General features: G+C 44.6%; 1 protein-coding gene across 1 annotated transcript in view; it reads left to right on the top strand.

Moving 5' to 3' along the window:
* Positions 1-17,415, top strand: part of LOC145392856 (uncharacterized) — a 32,870-nt gene extending 15,455 nt beyond the window's left edge. Inside the window, exons 2-4 of the mRNA XM_080267141.1 lie at positions 3,999-4,186; positions 4,996-5,220; positions 17,151-17,415. Of these exons, the coding sequence (XP_080123267.1) occupies positions 3,999-4,186; positions 4,996-5,220; positions 17,151-17,415 (678 nt within the window). The remainder of the gene's footprint in view (positions 1-3,998; positions 4,187-4,995; positions 5,221-17,150) is intronic.

Below are 17,415 nucleotides of genomic sequence, written 5' to 3'. Positions count from 1 at the left end.
TCCATCAGGTGAGCCTCCTCCAGAGCCGGTTGCAGAAGCAGAGGCAGGGGGAAACCACGGGGCCTCTCCAGTACTCTTCTAGGCCTGGGACTCCCTCTGGGTCGTGGATCGGAGAACATGCGTCAGCTTCCAACGGAGGAGCGGCTACGGGCTGTCTCCTGCCGTAGGGCCCAGCTACTGGCCGTGGCCTTCTAGGGGCACGGCTACTGGCTGTAGCCTGGGGGAAGGAGCTACCAGCAGACCCAAGATCACCTTGGGAGTGGCTACAGGCCATCTCCTGATGAAGGCGAGAGCGGCTACAGGCCGTCTCCTGATTCCCCTCAGAACAGCTACAGGCCGTCTCCTTCAGGAGGGTTGAGCGGCTACAGGCCGTCTCGAGATGAACACCTTCGGAGCAGCTACAGGCCGTCTCCTGACGAAGGTGAGAGTGGCTACAGGCTGTCTCCTGATTCCCCTCAGAGCGACTACAAGCCGTCTCCTTCAGGAGGGTTGAGTGGCTACAGGCCGTCTCCAGAAGAACACCTTCAGAGCAGCTACAGGCCATCTCGAGAAGAACACCTTCGGAGGGGCTACAGGCTGTCTCCTGATGAAGGCGGGAGTGGCTACAGGACGTCTCCTTATTTCCCTCGACAGAGCGGCTACAGGCCGTCTCCTGATGAAGGCGGGAGTGGCTACAGGACGTCTCCTTATTTCCCTTGACAGAGCGGCTACAGGCCGTCTCCTTCAGGAGGGTTGAGCAGCTACAGGTCGTCTTGAGAAAGACACCATCAGAGTGGCTACAGGCCATCTCCTGACGAAGGCGGGAGCGGCTACAGGTAGTCTCCTTCAGGAGGGTTGAATGGTTACAGGCCGTCTCAGGGGTGCTGGCAGGAGCTGGAGAAACAGCTCCACCCCAAAGCTGGTTGGGGAAGGCTCGCCCGGAAGGTAGTCTGGTATTCCTGCTATGGTGGTGGCGGGCGAGCTCTGGGTCATAGGAGCGCGCGGCCCGGGCAGACTTATGTCGTTGTCGCTCCAAGTCCTGGTGCGCTGTCGTTGCTCCTCTGTGGGCTCCTTGTGGGGGTGTTGGGGCGCCTCCTGTGGCACTATACTGCATTTTAGGTAGATTACTAGTGGAGAAGGGAGAAAATAGTGAGCAGAAGGAGAGAACACTTTAAGGAATTATTGAACATTGAGAATGAAAGTAATGCAAGTATAAGTAGCTGGGGAATGGCTGGGAGACGGAGGGATGTGAGAAGAGAGGAAGAAATCAGTAGAATGGAAGTTGTGGACGCAATGAAGAAAGTTAAAATGGGGAAAGCCCCAGGAATTGATGGTGTGTGTGGTGAAATGCTGAAGCATGGAGGAAAGATAGTAGTAGAATGGATAAGGAGGATGTGCGGATTGGCCTGGGAGGAAGGTAGAGTCCCGGGAGATTGGAAGTTAGGTACTATTATTCCCCTGTACAAAGGAAAAAGGGAAAAAGAAGTGTGTGGTAATCATCGGGGCATTTGTCTTCTTAGTGTAATAGGAAAAGTATATGGTTGGATACTTACTGACAAAGTTAAGGAAATAACAGAGGAATTAGTTGGAGAAGAACAGGGAAGTTTAAGAAAGGGAAGAGGTTGTGTAGATCAGATATTCATTCTTAGATCTTTAGTGGAAAAGTTTCTAGAGAAGGGAAAGAAGCTGTATGCAGCCTTCAAGGATTTGGAGAAAGCATATGACAAGGTGGATAGACAATGATTATGGAAAGTATTAAGAATATTTGGAGTAGATGGGAAGTTGTTGAAGGCCGTGAAGAATATGTATGAGGGTGCTAAGGCTACAGTGCTTGTGGGGTTGAATTGAAACAAGGATGTGTCAAGTCTCCATGGTTCTTCAATCTGTATATGGATGGGGTTATAAATGAGATACAAGGTAAGGCAGTGGATGTTAAAGCAGCCCAAGTGAGAGGGCAGTGTTTGGAAACTCCCTGTACTATTGTTTGCTGATGATACTGTGTTGTTAAATGAAGACGAAGGGGAGCTCCAAGGCTTGGTGGATGAATCTGGGAGAGTGTGTGAGAAACGGAATCTAAATGTAAATGTAGGGAAGAGTAAAACCATGGTCTTCGAGAGAAGTGAAGTCAGGAATATTCGGTGAGGTTGGATGAGGAGGAAACAGAAAATGCGAGTGCAGTTAAGTACTTGGGTAGTGTGATGAATGAGGATGGAAGTTTAGAGGGTGAAGTGCTTGAAAAGGTACAACAGGGAAGAAAAGTTGCCGGTTCCTTGAAAGCAGTGATAAGAAACAGGGAAGTGAGCATGGAAGTGCAAAAGCTAAAGCTACTACATGACAGTATTGTGGTACCGTACCAACTCTAACGTATGGAAGTGAAGCTTGGACCGTGTTGGAGGGACAGAAGTCAAGAGTGAGGGCAGTGGAAGTGAGTTATTTGAGAGCAGCCTGTGGAGTCACATGGAGAGAGACAGACTTACGAGGAAATGAAGGAGCGTTTTGGTGTTGATGTGGATGTGATAGGAAGCGTTAGGAGAAACACACTGAGGTGGTTTGGCCATGTGGAGAGGATGAACTGAGAGACTGACGACGAGAGTGTATGTGAGTGAGGTGGAGGTGGGAAGAAGGAGGGGGAGGCCAATGATGAGATGGAGGGATGGAGTGGAGAGGTATATGAGAGAGGGGGGTGTGAGCTGGGAGCAGAGAAATGAAATGGCCAGGGATAGGGCGACATGGAGGCGATTTGTTTGTGGCCACCCCTTGCGGGATTAAGGCGTCTGGCAATAGACAGATTTATAATAGAGGAAACAGCTACGGAAATAAGTATGAGCTGAAAAAATGAGGGATGGATGACGAAGTAAAGTTGTTAGAAAAGTTTTTGCCAAGGTGTCAGAAGGAACAGAAAGACTCTGAGTTGGAGAATTAGAACATTTAGTACAAATGAAATCATTTTTAGCAGAGCGAAGACAGCACGGTTCCGGCCAGAAATATAAGAGATGAGATTTAGGGATGGGTTGGCTCCAGTACCATTTGTAGGTCTTCTTCTTGTGGACAGCATTAGAACAAGCGTGATTAAACTTTTTTTTTTTTTTTCATTGATCAGAAGATAGAGAAAGGGATGTTTGCTTTCATGCCGGAGAGAGAATAACCACTGTAATGCACAAGGCACACTCAGATGGCTCTCGGCCATGGATCATGGATGTGATAATCATTCCACAGCAAATCAAAGTGGCACTGCCTGAGGGCCTCCTAATCAGCAGCTCGAAAGTGCACAACCGCCACTTTTTGGGAGGGTCCACAGGCCTTGCTGAAGCTATAGGACAGGTTAAGGTGATAGAGTTGTAATTGGAGGAGCCCAACGGAGAGAAAAGATTAATAGTGTAAGCAGAAGGATGAGTTGTAAGGAAAAGGTCAAGTATGTTGGAACTCTCTCCAAGGCAGTCAGGGATACAGGTAGGGTGCTGTACAAGTTGCTCTAGGTCATTAAGGATTGAAAAGATGTAGGCTTGTTCAACAGGTGGATCAGTGAAAGGAGAGGAGACCAAAGGTCGTGGTGAACATTGAGATCACTCAAAACAGAGATTTCAGAGAAAGGAGAAATTGACAGGATGTGTTCCATCTTACATGTAAGATATCGAAGAATTTTTAATAACAGAAGTAAGGGATAAGTACACAGTACTTACTTAGTCAAAGAAAAATGACAGGACAGCTGAAGACAGAGAGTAGAGAATTTAGAAGATTGAAGTTCAGGAACATGAGAGCAAGATATGAGTCATTTTCTGTGTGGAAATGCAGTGGAACTGTGAATTTCAAATGCTTGAACAGTGAGTGAGTGGATGTATGACTTATTTCACTGGACACTGATAACACTACTCACACAGATACTTGATGATCCTTTTTCTATTATTGAATCCTTCTGCCTCATTTACTGATAGGAAACTAAGTTATAAAATTGTAGCTGATGATGATGATGGTGACAGTGATGATTACACAGACTAACAGGTACTGTACTATCCCTGCAGGTGTACTATAACCCTGGGCTGGAACATGAACGTGCCCCAAGCGAAAGAGCTGAAAGTGAGTTCACAGTGAGGAATGAGGCAGTGATCAGCCCACAGCAGCTGGAGGAGGAGCGGCGGGCAGCATCACGGGCTGCCTCCGAGATTTATGCCACCACTAGAATGGGTCAGCGGCCACACTCAGAAATCAGGTGAGGAGCAGTAGCAGGGGCATAGTTAAAATTTTAAACTGAGGTGGCCAGCTTTAATTTTGGAGTGACTGATGAAAAGCTGTTTGAAGCGAATTCTCCCAGCAGTCTGGGGTGACCAGGCATGTTTTACAGAAGGCCAGTGGCACCCTGGCCATGCCTCTAGTTACATCACTGAGTAGTAGTAACTGGTGTTAGGGGCATATATAGGATTGAACGAAGGGGTTTTTTACTAGTTAAACAACCAGGACCTGGTACACTCAGACTTTGAAGAAGAGAAAGTACACTAGAGTGTAGCCTATTTTACTGAGGATGGGGAGGGAGTGAATGCCTTAATATTTTTTCATCTTATTAGAGTATGTATGCAAAAATATAAACTGCCCACTATTTGCAATACACGGTACATAGTACTGCCTGCTATTCTCTTAGGGATGAAAGAAGGGGAGAGGATTCTTGCTAAGTAACCTCTTTTTCCTTCTTGTGTCCCTGCAAATATCTTTGGAGGTTTAGTATTAAGAACTTTTGTATGGTAAGGATATTTTACTATAATTATCTAAGATAAGACTCACTTAAATTGAGTTGTTTTCATTTTTTTTTTTTTTCACGATCCTTTCAGATGTTTTTGGAAATATGAACAGCGCGTAGAGAAATTAAAGATGCTGACCTCACCTCCATGAATTGTTTATGTACTTACTGTAGATCTGAAATCAAGTATGATGTCCATTACCCTCAGAGAACTAAACACACATGTTGTGCAACAGAAAGACTGTTGGAATTGATAATCCCTAACTAATTTAGTCATTGTCCCACAGTCAATACACATACCGAAGCACCGGTGCACAAAGTGATCGTGTTAAGGTGAAGACAAAGACAACAAGGGGCGGGAAGCTGGTGATGGAGACAATGACGGCCCCACACCCCTGCTGCCCAAACACCAAGAGTGTCTGCTGCCTCATGGTTCTCCTCAACCTGGGCCTCCTGCTCATCACACTAGGCTTTGTTGTCGTGCTGCAATTGTACGATCCAGCCTTTGTCTGGTAAGTTAAGGATTGACTATTATGGGTCTGTATATTTCCCTCTGGATGGTCACTTACTTGTATTCAGTTTTCTTTTTAATGTAGTTCTCCAGCATTTTTCTTTCCATAATTTATTTTGTGATTTCAGGAAGGCATGAAGGGGTGTACACAAACGGTGATACATCCAGGTTTCTTTAGTAATGACCATTTCATTAAAATTAAACAGCAGAAGCCCTTGTGTAGAGAACCAATTTTTAGTATTGGCTACTGCATATATTTCTGTGCATCTATTGGATTTATGTAAACCTCATGTGAATCTATGGGATGTTTTCATTCTTCCACAGTTTCAGTTAGTCAGTCTTGGTAAAATCTGTTTCACATGATGTTGTTTCATTACTGAGTTCTTGATGAATTAACTCCTCTCCTTCAAGCAAAGTTGCTCATTATTCTTTGTGCAGTTTTTGAAATCAGTAATGAGTGTTCTTGTCCTTTTAATCTGATTTATGAATCACATGCATGTCTTACTTAAAGTTGTTTTACTTGAAGCATCGTTTTGCTTTCACAAATGTTAGCCATTGTGAGGACTGACTTTGGTACTGTACAGTAAATTATTCATGTTGCCTTGGTGATAATGTGATTTTTATTTCCAATACCATTTCAACTTTTTTTGTTTTTGTTTTTTTTTACATAATTTAGGTTGTACAGGTACAGTGGTACACCCATTTGTGCAGCTAATGTGTTAATCTGCCATCTCACATGCACAGAATCTGAGCAACTCGGACTATTTAACTCAAAGCTAATGTGCTAACCACAACTCAAGCCTTACCCCCACCTCTTCCCTAAGCATCATATATGGCTTCAGCTTGCATACTGTTAATTTTTTTTTAAGACATACATCTAATCAGAGGTAAATGGTAAGAGATAACTGAATGCAACAAGCTGTGGTAGCTACCTACTTTGACAGACACTGATGACTTGCTTGGTGTTGAAAGGGTGGGGGGAGGAATTTGAAACAAAGGAATTGATGCTGAGACTAGTCTCCAACTCCTCTGTAGTAGTAGTAGTAGTAGTTGTAGTAGTGGTAGTAGTGGCAGTAGTAATAGTAGTAGTAGTAGTAGTAGCAGTCATACCTTTAGTAGTAGTAGTAGTAATAGTAGTCCCAGGTTCACCTAAATCATGAACTCAATAGACTGTAGACTGAAGTTGACATTCTCGAACATTTCATCATCATCATCATTTTGGGGGATAGGCAAGGAGTTGAGGGAATTTGAATAACTGAGCAGCAGGGCTTCCAAGCTATATCAGTGCCACTGCACCAAGGCATCTTTCCAGCACCTTCCTGTCCAAAACACAATTCCTCTGTACCTCCATTAAGCTGTGGAAGTGGTAGAAAACCATTTCAAGTCACTGGCGGCAGGGTCTGAGGAGCCTTGTACTGCAGAGGATGGTTGGTCTCCTGTCTCTTGTGGTGATAAGAGGGTGGAACTCGATGTACTAGTGGTGGGAGTTAGGTTGTAATGAGTTGCTGGCATCTCTTGTTGATTCTGTCATGCTGCACATATTCATTACCCTGTCCTAGGATTCCCTGATGATTTAGAGAAATTCATTAAGCTCCTTTTGCAACACCAAGTCTGGTCGTTCTGGTGGTACTTTTGCAGCCACTACCACTTCCTGAGCAGGTTGAGTTTCTTCTCTCAATGAGCTTATTGACAGTCATGGCAAGACCAGACTCCAGCAATTCATTCACAGCCTCCCGGGTGATCAAAGCAAAGGCTTCCCTTGGGATGGTGGGTGTGGCTCCAGCAGCAACTGAAAGCACCTCTAGGATGGGATGGGCAGTTCGGTGGGAGTGGTGGGAGGAATGTGCCATTCTTGGTGAGCTGACTCCATCGTTCCATTAATCGAGGCCTGGACGAAGTTGAAGGTGTTCTTTTGACTGAAACTATTCCAGAACTTTGTCAGGGTCTGCACTGGTGTTTGCCACTTGATCTCCACTTTCATACTGGCAAGGTCCATCTTCACTCCTATCTAATCTTTCTCTTCCAGGTCATGTAGCTCTACCTCTTGTCAATTACCTGAGTAGCTGTTCACACATGCTCTTGAAGCAAAGCCTTTTAAAACAATCACTTTGATTTCCCGAGTATGGCATTGGATCTTGGCTCTGGTGCTGAGTCGCAAGAACATGATCTCCACAGCAGGAAGACTACTGACTAGACAGTACAGTAGTAGTTGCAGCTCCAGGCTCATGTGGATGTGAACCCAGTGGACTGCAGGCAGAAAGTGCCCCTCTCCTGCAATCCATCCTCCTCCTCTTGGGAAACAAAGATAGAGTTGAGGGACAATTGTATATCTGGGCAGCAGAGCAGCCTGTTAACTCGGTACCACCACATGAAGCCATACCACTCCAGCACCTACTGACTAGGTAGGCATCCTAGGTATCCAAAGTCAGGATAACCTTGCAATAGATTCTGCCATTAGTAATGTACCATCTCGCCAGACCACATTGTGATCAGTGAAATTGTGGACCATCCTTTGCTCCCAGTGTATTCCCAGCAGCTGCAGATTTACACCCACAGACAACATGGGACAGACAATGTAGTGAATAACAAGTGACCTGAGCCCACAGTCACCTGTGTTGCTAATGCACAATGCTTGCCTCTACTCTTGTGTTAGCAATGTAAAAGAAGGAAGGTGTTTCCAAAATTCCGGTCTTGTCCATCTTAAAGACCTGGGCTTTTGCAGCCACCTTCTTCTGGTACTTTTTTTCAACACATGAGGAAAGGAATCTGAGGCTTCAACATCAGTATTAGAAGGCTCACCATGCACTCTTCTGTGGTGATACCCCTGCCACTGCACAAACCTATTCAACCACTCATTGCATGCAAAGAACTCTAGCCACTTTGACATAGATTTCCTTTGCCTTCTTACATAATTCATTGTTGTTGACTGGTAGGTTATGCTCATGTTCACACATATATTTACAGTAAACTATCCAGGTACGATGTGTAGAATCATCTATCTATCTACCTATTGCCAGACGCCTTAATCCCGTTTGGGGTAGTCACAAACAAATCGCTTCCACATCGTCCTGTCCCCCGCCATTTCACTTCCCTGCTCCCAACTCACACCCCTCTCTCTCATATACCTCTCCACCCCATCCCTCCATCTCATCCTAGGCCTCCCCCTCCCTCTTCCCCCCTCCACATCACTCACATACACTTTCTTTGTCAGTCTCTCACCCTCCATCCTCTCCACATGGCCAAACCACCTCAGTGTGTTCCTCATAACGCTTCCTATCACATCCACATCCACACCACAACACTCCTTTATATCCTCATTCATCAGCCTGTCTCTCCATGTGACTCCACAGGCTCCTCTTAAATAACTCATTTCCACTGCTCTCACTCTTGACTTGCGTCCTTCCAACAATGTCCAAGCTTCACTTCCATATGTTAGAGTTCTTATCACAATACTGTCATGTAGTAACTTTTTCACATCCATGCTCACTTCATTGCTTTCAAAGAACCAGCAACCTTTCTTCCCTGCTGTACCCTTTCAAGCACTTCACCCTCCAAACCTCCATCCTTACTCATCACACTACCCAAGTACTTAAACATACTCACATTTTCCAATTCCTCACAATCCAACCTCGCTGTACATTCACTGACTTCACCTCTCTCAAAGACCAGCACTTTACTCTTCCCTACATTCACCTTTAGATTCCGTTTCTTACACACTCTCCCAAACTCATCCACCAAGCCTTGCAGCTCCCCTTCGTCTTCACTCAACAACACAGTATCATCTGCAAACAACAGTACAGGGAGTTTCCAAACACTATCCTCTCTTACCAGGGCCACTCCAACATCCACTACCCTACCTTGTACCTCTTGTATTACCCCATCCATGTACAGATTGAACAACCATGGAGACATGACATCCCTGTTTCAACTCAACCTTCAAAGAGAAAAATTCACTTAGTTCACCATCCACACGCACTGCAGCCTTAGCACCATCATACATACTCTTCACAGCATTCAACAACTTCCCATCTACTCCATATATTCTTTATACTTTCCACAATCCTTGTCTATCCACCCTGTCATATGCTTTCTCCAAATTCATGAAGGCTGCATACAACTTCTTTCTCTTCTCTAGAAACTTTTCCACTAAAGATCTAAGAATGAATATCTGATCTACACAACCTCTTCCCTTCCTAAAGCCTCCCTGTTCTTCTCCAACTAATTCCTCTGTTCTTTCTCTAACTCTGTCAATAAGTATCCTACCATACACTTTTCCTATTATACTAAGAAGACAAATGCCCCTATGATTACCACACACTTCTTTTTTCCCTTTTCCTTTGTCTATCTATCTATCTATTGCCAGACGCCTCAATACCGTTTGGGGTGGCCACAAACAAATCGCCTCCACGTCGCCCTGTCCCCCGCCATTTCACTGCCCTGCTCCCAACTCACACCCCCCCTCTCTCATATACCTCTCCACTCCATCCCTCCATCTCATCCTCAGCCTCCCCCTCCCTCTTACCCCCTCCACCTCACTCACATACACTCCCTTTGTCAGCCTCTCACCCTCCATCCTCTCCACATGGCCAAACCACCTCAGTGTGTTCCTCATAACGCTCCCTATCACATCCACATCCACACCACAACGCTCCTTTATATCCTCATTCGTCAGTCTGTCTCTCCATGTGACTCCACAGGTTTCTCTTAAATAACTCATTTCCACTGCTCTCACTCTTGACTTGTGTCCTTCCAACAACGTCCAAGCTTCACTTCCATACGTTAGAGTTGGTATCACAATACTGTCATGAAGTAACTTTTTCACCTTCATGCTCACTTCCCTGTTTCTTATCACTGCTTTCAAAGAACCAGCAACCTTTCTTCCCTGCTGTACCCTTTCAAGCACTTCACCCTCCAAACCTCCATCCTTACTCATCACACTACCCAAGTATTTAAACGTACTCACATTTTCCAATTCCTCACCATCCAACCTCGCTGTACATTCACTGACTTCACCTCTCTCAAAGACCATCACTTTACTCTTCCCTACATTCACCTTTAGATTCCGTTTCTTACACACTCTCCCAAACTCATCCACCAAGCCTTGCAGCTCCCCTTCATCTTCACTCAACAACACAGTATCATCTGCAAACAACAGTACAGGGAGTTTCCAAACACTATCCTCTCTCACCAGGGCCACTCCAACATCCACTACCCTACCTTGTACCTCTTGTATTACCCCATCCATGTACAGATTGAACAACCATGGAGACATGACACATCCCTGTTTCAGCCCAACCTTCAAAGAGAAAAATTCACTTAGTTCACCATCCACACGAACTGCAGCCTTAGCACCATCATACTGTACATACTCTTCACAGCATTCAACAACTTCCCATCTACTCCATATATTCTTAATACTTTCCACAATCCTTGTCTATCCACCCTGTCATATGCTTTCTCCAAGTCCATGAAAGCCGCATACAACTTCTTTCCCTTCTCTAGAAACTTTTCCACTAAAGATATAAGAATGAATATCTGATCTACACAACCTCTTCCCTTCCTAAAGCCTCCCTGTTCTTCTCCAACCAATTCCTCTGTTCTTTCTCTAACTCTCCCAATAAGTATCCTACCATACACTTTTCCTATTATACTAAGAAGACAAATGTCCCTATGAATACCACACACTTCTTTTTCCCCTTTTCCTTTGTACAAGGGAATAATTATACCTGACTTCCAATCCTCCGGGGCTCTACCTTCCTCCCAAGCCAATCTGCACATCTTCTACATCCATTCTACTACTATTTTTCCCCCATGCTTCAGCATTTCACCACACACTCAATCAATTCCTGGGGCTTTCCCCAATTTAACTTTCTTCATTGCTTCCACAACTTCTATCCTACTGATTTCTTCCTGTCTTCTCATCTCCCTCCTTCTCCCAGCCATTCCCCAGCCACTTATACTCGCATTACTTCCATCCTGTATGTTCAACAATTCCTTAAAGTGATCTCTCCATCTGCTCACTTTTTCTCCCTTCTCCACTAGTAATCTACCATCTTTATCTTTCACTCCCCTTCTGACCTCACTTCCACCCTGTCTTACTCTCTTCACCTTTTTCCAGAACATTTTTTTACAGTCCCTCCACTTTACACTCAAATTCCTTCCAAATTCCTCATCCACTCTCTTCTTACTCTCTCTTACTAATCTTTTCACCTCTCTCTTTCTTTCTACATATAACTCTCTCTTCCAACTCTCAACTTCTTCCACGCCCCTATTTCTCATCCATTCATTGTATGCTTTCTTCTTTTGTGCCACAGCCTGTCTCACCTCTTCAGTCCACCACGCTGTTCCCTGCACCCCCCTCCGTCTTCTCTTCCTCCCACACACCACATCACATGCTGCACGTATTTCTTCTGTAAATAACCTGCACACACCTTCCACATCCCCCATCTGCTCCAATTCATATTTGCCCAATCGTTCCTCCACTTCTCTCTTATACTCTGCCTTTTTCTCATCCTCTTGTAACCTTTCAACTCTCCTTGCAACTACTCCTTCCTCTCGTCTTTCCCTTCTTCTGTTCGTCCATCTTACTTGGATCCTAATTCTGGCCACCACCAAGTAATGGTCAGAAAGTCCACTCCCCCAACCTCTATAAGCTCTTCCTTTGTACAAGGGAATAATTATACCTGACTTCCAATTCTCCGGGACTCTACCTTTCTCCCAGGCCAATCTGCACATCTTCCACATCCACTTTACTACTATCTCTCCCCCATGCTTCAGCATTTCACCACACACTCAATCAATTCCTGGGGCTTTCCCCAATTTAACTTTCTTCATTGCTTCCACAACTTCTATCCTACTGATTTCTTCCTGTCTTCTCATCTCCCTTCTTCTCCCAGCCATTCCCCAGCCACTTATACTTGCATTACTTCCATCCTTTATGTTCAACAGTTCCTTAAAGTGTTCTCTCCATCTGCTCACTTTTTCTTCCTTCTCCACTAGTAATCTACCGTTTTTATCTTTCACTCCCCTGCTAACCTCACTTCCACCCTGTCTTACTCTCTTCACCTCTTTCCAAAACATTTTCTTACAGTCCCTCCACTTTACACTCAAATTCCTTCCAGATTCCACATCCACTCTCTTCTTACTCTCTCTTACTAATCTTTTCACCTCTTTCTTTCTGCATATAACTCTCTCTTCCATCTCTCAACTTCTTCCATGCCCCTATTTCTCATCCATTCATTGTATGCTTTCTTCTTTTGTGCCACAGCCTGTTTCACCTCTTCAGTCCACCACGCTGTTCCTTGCACCCTCCTCCGTCTTCTCTTCCTCCCACACACCACATCACATGCTGCACATATTTCTTCTGTAAATATCCTGCACACACCTTCCATGTCCCCCATCTGCTCCAATTCATATTTGCCCATGGAATTTCCTTGCATGTGCAAAAAAATAAAATAAATCAAAGATGTTCATAGAAAAAGTATGCTGCTTGCACAGTGGTGCTCAGGAGAGAGGTCGCTGACAATTAAAATGGCCTGTGCAGTTAGTTTTTCCCCCATGTTATTATTTCTTTATACCTTTTCAATGTCTGTCACACGTCTTCTTTTCTTACAATATCTGTAGTCTAATTGAGGTCATGAAAGCTTTAAGCAGGCAAATTGGAATCAAACATGGTGAGTTTCTCCCACTTTTTAAATTGATTTAACCCTTTTGAATCTCACTCTTCTCTGTTTTCTTTACTTCTCTACAGCAGGTTATGCCCTAAGGAAGCATATTTGTACAGTTGCCTAGTCAGGGTCAAAGACTGCCTTGAGTAGACTAGTTTGCAAGTTTGCATCAGGCCAGAGGGTTGGTTAATACAATAGATTTTATAATACGATGTGGATCTCCACATGCATGGACTCTGCTTATACGGTACCATAGGTTAACCCTTTAGTGGCGTATTCACAGGGTTTACTATAATAAGAATTTTCTTGTCTTTACAGCACAACCACGGTCTTTCACTGGACTTCTACCACCACTTCCATATAAGCTAAGACACACTGCAAGCTCTTAACTCTTCACTGTTCATTCTTACTGTGCAGACTGTTGACTTGTTAACCCCAAAAACCTGAGCCACACTGACAGTTTGTTTATGGTTATGAGCTACAGGTACATTTCCTTCTTTGTAGCAAGTATTAAGGTCGCATGCCTCAGACATGGTTCTGCACCTGCCTGTGCCATTAACTCTCAAGGATTCACAAAAGCACACATTGAACACTATGTGAACACACACCAGGGCATCCATTGCATGAGTTAACACTCATGACCACAGCATGCAAAAACAACTCCACATGCTAGTTGGACTGAAGTAGGGGCGGTGTGATGCATACCATGATGACACACTGCACCAGATTTGAAGTGTCAGGGAGATTTTGCACCAGGCTCGGCCTGTGCTTGCTAAATTGGTGTTGAGTAAATGGGATTTTGGTCACAGTCGGTCGCGTGTGTACAAACAATCTACGTATGTTGGATGCACATAACCTTGGGAACCACTGTACAGTACTTTTGATGACTGTACATCTTTATTTTATGTTCATTAATCATACAATGTAGAGAATATAGAGACACCACAGAAACAGTAAACATGCTAAATATAAGCCTTTACATAATTTTTATTACCTCCTGGGGGTAGGGGGGGGTTTTCAAGAATACTCCCCCAGAATCCCTGCTTGTCGTAAAAGGCGACTAAAAGGGTTGGCGGAGGGTTAGTGCCCCTCCCCAGAAAACAACTAACTAAAAAAACAAACAAGAAGCCTCGGACAAGGACTGACCAAACGTTGACGACCAAGGACCGGACAAAGGACATTGCAATTGGAACTTGGAATGTAAGGGGAGCAAATGATGAGGTGAAAGAGAGAGAGATTGTCCAGGTGCTTGAGGATGCGAAAGTGGATGTATGTGGAATAACTGAAACAAAATGGAGAGGAGAAAGTGTGAGAGAATGGGAGTATGGATGGGGTATATGTGCAGGAGTAGGTGAGAATGAGAGGGCAAAGGAAGGAGTATGTATAGTTGTGAGTAAAAGATGGAAGAGGAGCATAAGACAGTATGGATCAGTTGGATCAAGGATTGTGTGGGTAAAGTTGAAAGCTGGAATACAAATTTGGGCGATTGTGTGTGTGTATGCGCCAACGCAAGATCGTGCTAGAAGAGTGAGAGAAGAGTTCTGGACAAATGTAGAAGTGTGCATGGAAAAGTTTGGAAGGAATGAGAGAGTGTTTTTGATTGGTGATATGAATGGTAAAGTTGGGAATGTGAAGGTGGATGGAATAGTTGGTGAGTGGGGTGTGCCTGCTGAGGTAGATGAGAATGGGAGTGCGTTAGTGGACATTTGTGCTGGGAGGGGGTTGGTGATAGCTAATACCCTCTTCAGGCATAAAATGATCCACAGGTATACATGGCGAGTGATGAGAAGGGTGGGTGGTGTACTGAGTGAAAGGAAGGCAATGATTGATTATGTGTGTGTGGATGAAAGGATGCGAAGATGTATATTGGATGCAAGAGTTTATAGAGGTTGGGGGAGTGGACTTTCTGACCACTACTTGGTGGTGGCCAGAATTAAAGTTCAAGTAAGATGGAGGAATAGAAGAAGGGAAAGACGAGAGGAAGGAGTAGTTGCAAGGAGAGTGGAAAGGTTACAAGAGGATGAGAAAAAGGCAGAGTATAAGAGAGAGAAGTGGAGGAACGATTGGGCAAATAATTATTGGAGCAGTTGGGGTACGTGGAAGTTGTGTGTGTAGAATATTTACAGAAGAAATATGTGCAGCATGTGATGTGGTGTGTGGAAGGAAGAGAGAAGATGGAGGGGGGTGCAAGGAACAGCGTGGTGGACTGAAGAGGTGAAATGAAATGGGCTGTGGCACAAAAGAAGAAAGCATACAATGAATGGATGAGAAATAGGGGCGTGGAAGAAGTTGAGAGGCGGAAGAGAGAGTTATATGTAGAAAGAAAGAGAGAGGTGAAAAGATTAGTAAGAGAGAGTAAGAAGAGAGTGGATGAGGAATTTGGAAGGAATTTGAGTGTAAAGTGGAGGGACTGTAAGAAAATGTTCTGGAAAGAGGTGAAAAGAGTAAGACAGGGTGGAAGTGAAGTTAGCAGGGGAGTGAAAGATAAAAATGGTAGATTACTAATGGAGAAGGGAGAAAAGTGAGCAGATGGAGAGAACACTTTAAGGAATTGTTGAACGTGGAGGATGGAAGTAATGCGAGTATAAGTGGCTGGGGAATGGCTGGGAGAAGGAGGGAGGTGAGAAGACAGGAAGAAATCAGTAGGATAGAAGTTGTGGAAGCAATGAAGAAAGTTAAATCAGGGAAAGCCCCAGGAATTGATGGAGTGTGTGGTGAAATGCTGAAGCATGGGGGAGAGATAGTAGTAGAATGGATGTGGAAGATGTGCAGATTGGCCTGGGAGGAAGGTAGAGTCCCGGAGGATTGGAAGTCAGGTATAATTATTCCCTTGTACAAAGGAAAAGGGGAAAAAGAAGTGTGTGGTAATCATAGGGGCATTTGTCTTCTTAGTATAATAGGAAAAGTGTATGGTAGGATACTTATTGACAGAGTTAGAGAAAGAACAGAGAAATTAGTTGGAGAAGAACAGGGAGGCTTTAGGAAGGGAAGAGGTTGTGTAGATCAGATATTCATTCTCAGATCTTTAGTGGAAAAGTTTCTAGAGAAGGGAAAGAAGTTGTATGCGGCTTTCATGGATTTGGAGAAAGCATATGACAGGGTGGATAGACTAGGATTGTGGAAAGTGTTAAGAATATATGGAGTAGATGGGAAGTTGTTGAATGCTGTGAAGAGTATGTACGATGGTGCAAAGGCTGCAGTGCGTGTGGATGGTGAACTAAGTGAATTTTTCTCTTTGAAAGTTGGGTTGAAACAGGGATGTGTCATGTCTCCATGGTTGTTCAATCTGTACATGGATGGGGTAATAAAAGAGGTACAAGGTAGGGTAGTGGATGCTGGAGTGGCCCTGGTGAGAGAGGATAGTGTTTGGAAACTCCCTGTACTGTTGTTTGCAGATGATACTGTGTTGTTGAGTGAAGACGAAGGGGAGCTGCAAGGCTTGGTGGATGAGTTTGAGAGAGTGTGTAAGAAACGGAATCTAAAGGTGAATGTAGGGAAGAGTAAAGTGATGGTCTTTGAGAGAGGTGAAGTCAGTGAATGTACAGCGAGGTTGGATGGTGAGGAATTGGAAAATGTGAGTACGTTTAAGTACTTTGGTAGCGTGATGAGTAAGGATGGAGGTTTGGAGGGTGAAGTGCTTGAAAGGGTACAGCAGGGAAGAAAGGTTGCTGGTTCTTTGAAAGCAGTGATAAGAAACAGGGAAGTGAGCATGGAAGTGAAAAAGTTACTACATGACAGTATTGTGATACCAACTCTAACGTACGGAAGTGAAGCTTGGACGTTGTTGGAAGGACACAAGTTAGAGTGAGAGCCGTGGAAATGAGTTATTTAAGAGGAGCCTGTGGAGTCACATGGAAAGACAGGCTGACGAATGAGGATATAAAGGAGCGTTGTGGTGTTGATGTGGATGTGATAGGAAGCGTTATGAGGAACACACTGAGGTGGTTTGGCCATGTGGAGAGGATGGAGGGTGAAAGACTGACGAAGAGAGTGTATGTGAGTGAGGTGGAGGGGGAAAGAGGGAGGGGGAGGCCGAGGATGAGATTGAGGGATGGGGTGGAGAGGTATATGAGAGAGGGGGGTATGAGTTGGAAGCAGGGGAGTGAAATGGCGGGGGACAGGGCGACTTGGAGGCGATTTGTTTGTGGCCACCCCAAACGGGATTGAGGCGTCTGGCAATAGATAGATAGATAGATAATTTTTATTTCACATTTAATGCTGTCACAAATACAGTACAAGATTAACAACTTATTTCTCCCAACAGGTACATTGGCCTGTGCATGCTCATCTTTGGCTTCATGGTGCTCTTTGGCTCACTTATATACTGTGTATTTGTATGTCGGGAGGTGGAGAAGATGCGGCCTCCTCCTGGTGAGTTGTACTGGACACGTCACTGGACCAAGCAGCTCAACATGCCTGAGATTCACTACACCAATACACAGTACAAACCCGGTGATTATAAGGGGTCAGAGTACTCCTTCAAGACTGAGCCCAGCAGAACAACTGCCACCACTAGCCAGCGTTACTAA

This window comes from Coenobita brevimanus, chromosome 23, assembly GCF_032717465.1.
Source record: "Coenobita brevimanus isolate Jiangsu-jjx chromosome 23, ASM3271746v2, whole genome shotgun sequence".
Lineage (NCBI taxonomy): Eukaryota > Metazoa > Arthropoda > Malacostraca > Decapoda > Coenobitidae > Coenobita > Coenobita brevimanus.
Note: the sequence above shows the minus strand (reverse complement) of the source record. Positions and strands in the feature narration are given on the sequence as shown.